Source organism: Larus michahellis, chromosome 1 (genome assembly GCF_964199755.1).
Source record: "Larus michahellis chromosome 1, bLarMic1.1, whole genome shotgun sequence".
Classification (NCBI taxonomy): Eukaryota; Metazoa; Chordata; class Aves; order Charadriiformes; family Laridae; genus Larus; species Larus michahellis.
This window is the reverse complement of record NC_133896.1, coordinates 83,552,038-83,557,835: the sequence shown is the minus strand read 5'-3', so window position 1 is coordinate 83,557,835 and position 5,798 is coordinate 83,552,038. Positions and strand designations below refer to the sequence as shown.

The 5,798-nt window shown below is 41.8% G+C and overlaps 1 protein-coding gene across 1 annotated transcript; it reads right to left on the bottom strand.

Annotated features, from left to right (window-relative positions):
- Positions 1-308: 308 nt before the first annotated feature.
- FGF6 (fibroblast growth factor 6) lies at positions 309-4,016 on the bottom strand. The gene is made up of 3 exons (XM_074572778.1): positions 3,668-4,016; positions 2,647-2,750; positions 309-609 (listed from the first exon to the last, which is right to left on the bottom strand). The coding sequence occupies exons 1-3, from the start codon at positions 4,014-4,016 to the stop codon at positions 433-435; spliced, it is 630 nt and encodes a 209-aa protein (XP_074428879.1). The 3' UTR covers positions 309-432.
- Between the last annotated feature and the right edge of the window lie 1,782 nt (positions 4,017-5,798).

Genomic DNA, 5,798 nt, shown 5'->3' with positions numbered 1-5,798 from the left:
TGCCTGAAGCTCTGGTGAAGCAAAGTCATCTGATGATTTGGCCCATGATACGTAAGCAGCTCATTATGAAAGGTTATTATCTGAGGTAATTAACATTAATTAGTAAATAACCCATGATTGATAAGATCGTTATCCACAGCCATTCTATATCTTCAAAATATTTTTTTCCCTTTGCACTCCAGCTTGCATTTTCCTCTGTTCAGCACCAAAGGAGACACACAGCTGTGTAAAATTTGTACAGGGTAGAAGAGAAGCAGCGTCATATTACATATGCTATGTGATGAATCTAGTACAAATATTTTTACCCAAATATACACATACATACATAGATTTTTTTTCAATGAACAGTATAAATACTTTACCTGGGAGATTATTCCCATGTGCAAAATGGAACAGTTTTTCCTGGGCTTTAATCTTCTGCTTTGCTCATGTTCATATTCTTGGTAAAAAGTGGGTCACTGTCATCGCAGGAGAAACCTTGTTTCCTCTCTTCACTCTTCCATGTTTGCTGAGCGCTATGTATGCACCACAGTGGGCATTTGACTCGTATGCATTGTAGTTATTGGGCAGCAAGATTTCTTTGAATTTGCACTCATCTTGGAAAACAGCCTAAACAATAGGAAAGGGGGAGGGAGGGGGAGAACAAAGCAAATACAATAAACATTCACAAAGACTCAAGTCATTTTTCTTCCTAGCATTTTTACAGAAGAACTTGTTGCAGCGTGCAACAGGTGGTGCTGGGGTGGCTGCATCCAACAATAAATCTCCCTCCTCAGTGCTAATTTGGTGTCAGATGAACTCAGATGCCACCTGTCCAGATAATGGACTGTGTACTTCCTGTGACAGATCAAGTTAATTCATCATAAATCATGGATTTCTTCATTTTATTTGCAAGCAATAATTTCTGCCAGCATCATGCACTTTGGCCCAAATGATGTAGCTTTACTTCTCACCTCTCCTCTGCAAAAGGTCCTGTAATGTAAAAAAGAATGATATGCTGGCTGTCAAAACCTTCAGTTCTCTTACGAACAGCAATGTTCAGGGAGAAATATTTGCTTGACTAAGGCATTTGAATAAGACCTCACATTAGCACTAAATCTTTTCTTTTATTAAATCATCAGTTACATTTGACTGGTGGTGAAATATGCAGCAGGTTCTAAGCTGGGAAAATAGTTTTATTTTCCTTCATGTTGCAACACGTAAATCCAAGGAGAGGGAGGAAATGTGGGAAAGGAGGTGCAAGCACAAACAGGAGACAAATGTGGAGCACAGAGGAAATTAGAAAGCAGAATAACTCCTTGACATCAAATGTCTGGCACATGAAACACCACCAGTGCTGTTCTATTTGGACATCTTTGTAATAACACCATTCAAAGCTTGTAAGAGTTTAACCTAGGGCACGACATTGTGCAAGGGAAAATGCACATCTCTCACAGCTTTTAAAAATGTCTTTGAAAATAAATAAGACTGGATTGCAATTGGGGAAAAAAAATCAAAGGGAGCTCTGGAGCCAGACCCTTCATTTCTTTCGAAAGACCTAGTCAAGGCAAGCAATTGGGCTTCTGGCAGTTTTTAGGTGCTTGAAATAAGACATAAACCTTAAAATGTCCAACTCTCATTATCTGCGTGAGAAGGAATCTGTCAGATTAGTAATGGCTATGGGTCCTTCACAACATTTAGTATTTTATTAAGCAACTGAAATGCTTTGTTAAAATTACAGCTGTTTCAAACGAAACGGCTTTGTTGTTTCTTAACAAAAAGATGAATGCAATCAGTGCCATTCATTTCTTTGAGATGGACTGCTTTTGCCTATTTGCCTATTGCCTAGAGCTAGCCTTTTTCAAACGCGCTTCCTAACAAGTGCTTTTTCTACTGTATGTTGAGACTGGAGACGCCTTGCTCAGGCCTCATTTAGACAGCATTGCTAGCGCTTTCTAGATGAGGATGATGGTGATGATGTTTCAGTATGACATTGTTAATAACTATTATTGTTTTCTCACCCTTTGGGACTGATCTCACAAAACTAGTCCTTAAAATAACCCCGGGCACATATATTGACTTTGTAGGGTAGTCTTCCTATTTATTCTTCATGGTGTGGTTGGTTTTGGTAGGGGGAAGCGTGTGGTCATAATTTGACTCGTGGTAGCTAGCACAGATAGCTTTAATTGTACCTCTCCTCTACACACCTTTAAGCACACACATATGCATGCAATCACAGACACACACACACGCTCATGGACATACACATACGTTTTACTTCCTAGTGTTTTTTCCAGAGCACACCCTTTTGCCTTACATACAATGCAATGCAAAAGGGCATCAACAGGATTCAGTCTTAACTAGGATGTGTTTTCAGTGCCGAGCCCTTAGAAGAAGCCATCTAATTAAGCTGTACTATTTGTAGAATACATTTTTCCTAGGATGGTCCCTGTACAATCATATTGGAAAGCTTTAAAATAACAGACCTTTAATAGCCATGCTGCTTGTTGCACTAAGTAACACTGATGACACTGGGCTAGGCAGGCTCCCTGTAATTGAAAGGCTATTTTCTTCGCTTGTAATCAGAGATTTCGAGGATGAAAAAAATAACCAAAACCTTTGCAGCCTTTGTTTAAGCCTTGAAAAACTATTTGCGTTTGTACTCACTGTTCCATATAGCTTCCCCTTGTTGTTCATTGCAATGAAGAGAGCACTTTTCACACCAAACAGGCTAACAACACCTCTCTCTACAGTGGATATTTCAAAGAGACCTAAAAAACGAGGAGTTCAATAGAAGTGTTATCGAAGAATTCATAGCTAATCAAAGGCAATTCAGAGATTATTTATTTATTTTAAAACATGAATGAACTTGTCATATTTTCTTTATTAGAATTATCTCCCTAGTCTAGCATAATAAAAATGCACAGAGAAGATCTTGTTTTTTACTACATGCTATAGGGTTTAAAAATAATTATTCTGGAATCATAGTCACATGCTGTATAATCTTTTTGCTCTATCAAACTCTTTTGATCTGTCAAACTCTCGGCCTTTCTAATAAGTATTTTTATCTAATTCGCTATGATTACAGAGTGTTTGTTATTCAGCTTTAGAGAAGTGTGGCTTGCATTTTGAACCTCCCCCCCGCCCATGATATCTTAGCTGCAAAAGATTTTAGCAACCACCCTCTACAGGAAATTCAAATCCATAGGGCTAATGCTCTTCTTTTAATCTTAGAGTTACAGAACAGCACCCATAAGAACAAGCAAGCCAGCAACAACAAGCCCCCTTCCATGACTGAGCGTCCCAGAAGCACTAGTCAGCTAGGATTTAAAAATCACGCTTTGGCACTCTGAGTTGAGCGACAACACCCAAAATTCAAAAGGCAAATGAGAAGGTGAGGAGTGAGCAAATGCAGCAGAGAGATAGTTTTCAACCTGGTTTGTCTTTTCTCAACTGCTCAGTAAAGCAGAGTAAAAATAAATTGTATCTAAATTAGTCTAAGCATTTGTGACATGTTTCAGCCTGGAGGTTTCTAATGTTTATTGATCCCAGAGACTTTTAAAAGGCAACAGATGTAGCACAGATTAATAATATCAAGTAATAACATTTGCATTCTATGAAGGGTAATTACTAGAGTTCACAGCAATTACGTGACATCTATTCTATTTCATTTCTGGATGCAACTCACTGTATTGGTTTTCATTGTGAACTCCGCTTATCCTTCCGTCTGGGAGGATTTGAAGGTGAAACCCGATGCCCACGTTGCAGTAAAGCCTCCGCTGCCTCTTGATTCCTAGCAAATAGTCACTCTCCCAGTTCACATCTGACTTCTCCCCTGACATCCCAGCAATGGACCTGGACAACAGAGATTGCCATCCTCTTTCCAGCAATGTGCCATTAGTTCTGCTTACAACTGGATGTGCTGAAGCAATCCCAGCTAGAAAACCCAGGAGAACGAAAGCAGGCAACGTCCGGTGAATGCTGGCTTCGCAGGACATAGTGATGAGAAGTCTTTGTGCAGTGGCCATCCGGTTCATCTCCTGGGCACGTGGTCAGAATTAATGGCCCTAAAAATACCGCCCTTCTTGTTTTTCTCCCTTCAGCATGGTGGCAGAGGCTTATTTTTGGAAAGCAAACAGAGATTGCTGACATGAAATTAAAGCCCGATAGCAGTTGGGTTGGAAGCAGAGTCAGGCCAGCAGGACTCAAACTGGTGGGGACCATGTTTTGCAGATCCTGCTCTCTGGTGGGCAGCCTCAGTTATATTTGATTGACCCATCTTTATAGTGCAGAGGCCGTCCCTCCCCACATCATCACTCTGACATCAACAGCTTGCCAAAGGTAAGCCTGCCACGGCTGTAACACTAACCTGCCGTCCTCCCCGGCTGGCTGAGGTTTGATGAATGCTGTCACCCAAGACCGGAGGCAGGAGTGGTGTTTCATTGGCTGTTGAAAGCAAGGGAGTTAAATTGGTCGGGCAATCGGAGGCCTCACAGGCGGCTTCCTTATTTAGAGAAGAAGGTGTAAAAACAGTTATGGACCTCATCAGCGAGCAATGAAAACTTTGCGGTCACTTCCTTGGTGGCACGATCGCTGGGTGTACATCAGGGCAGCTCAATATCTGGGGAGAATTGGCTTGAAGTGACCATTGCTCTTTTTGTACATACCTAGCAAATCCAAGGCACCTCCTACTGTAGTGGCCCACGTGCTAGCTTGGCTGTACCTCTGAAAGGAGTGCTCCTGGATGGTTAACACAGAGGTAAGCTGTGTTAAAAGGGAGAGGAAGCCCCGGGGCTTGCTCTTACTGTTTTTAAGCAAACACATTTCTGCTGCTTGCAGCAGAGGTTCTCCTGAGCAGGGAAGCAAGGCGTGCAGGATGGAGCATTGATCTTGCAGTTACACGTAGCTGGGGACATTGATATGTTCTTAAGTGTTCATGTAGTTCACTGAGGTGACTTCCAAATGATCACAGATATTTGGGGAGAGTGTGTGCCTCCCACAGTGATCCGTGGTATCTGTGCTGTTTTAGGGTTCTGGCCTTTTGAATACTCTTGCAGGGGTGCAATTGTGTTTGTGTTTGCAAGACAAAGGCTTAGGTAATACATTGAAGAACAGGAAAAAGGGAAATGACCACACCTCCCTACCAGTTTCACTGTCTCTTTTCCTCAAGCCCAAATACTCTTTTTTTATGATAATGTATGAGCATCTTAATTTTCCTCTCCTTCCCTTTGCTCAGACTGTCTTACTTGTTTCCCTTCATTTTGCACTGATGCTGTTACGGCTTCTTTGGAGCTGGACAGATTAGAGTTTTATCTTAATTAGTTTCACGGGACTTATTAACACATTAGTGGTAGGAAAATGTCTGAGATTCATGCAAATATTTTTGCCAATACGTCTGTCAGCTTTTCAACGCACAGAACTTGCATCGTCTATGTCATTTGAGATGCCTGCACGTTAATAAGGAGAGTACCTGGAAGCGTAATTGAACTGCGCGCACCCGGCGTGACATACGGTTTCACATTAACAGGAGTGTAATATGAGGCCTTGGATACTGCAGAAACTCAAGCAGGAGCACCGTGAGTGAAGGGGAGGCGATGGCAGCCCTGAGGCAGGTGAGCAGTTAGATTCGGTGACGTATGAAAAGCTGATTATTCTCTTGAGAGACACTCAGCTATAAAAAGATTGCAAACCACTGGACTAGACCCTGGCTTGTGCCAGGTGGCCTTTCAAAGCCCCTCTGCTTTTGTTGAAGCAGCACTCGGAATACCTTTTACCTTTTGCTCGCAACGATAATCTTCAGACCCTTTTCTCTCCTGCTT

What these genes read in the sequence shown, in the direction of transcription:
- FGF6 (XM_074572778.1), bottom strand. Translation starts at nt 4,016, where the DNA reads ATGAACCGGATGGCCACTGCACAAAGACTTCTCATCACTATGTCCTGC. An exon ending in TCACAATGAAAACCAATACA is followed by an intron (nt 2,751 to 3,667) that starts GTGAGTTGCATC and finishes CTCGTTTTTTAG; the next exon opens with GTCTCTTTGAAATATCCACT. An exon ending in AGGGGAAGCTATATGGAACA is followed by an intron (nt 610 to 2,646) that starts GTGAGTACAAAC and finishes CCTATTGTTTAG; the next exon opens with GCTGTTTTCCAAGATGAGTG.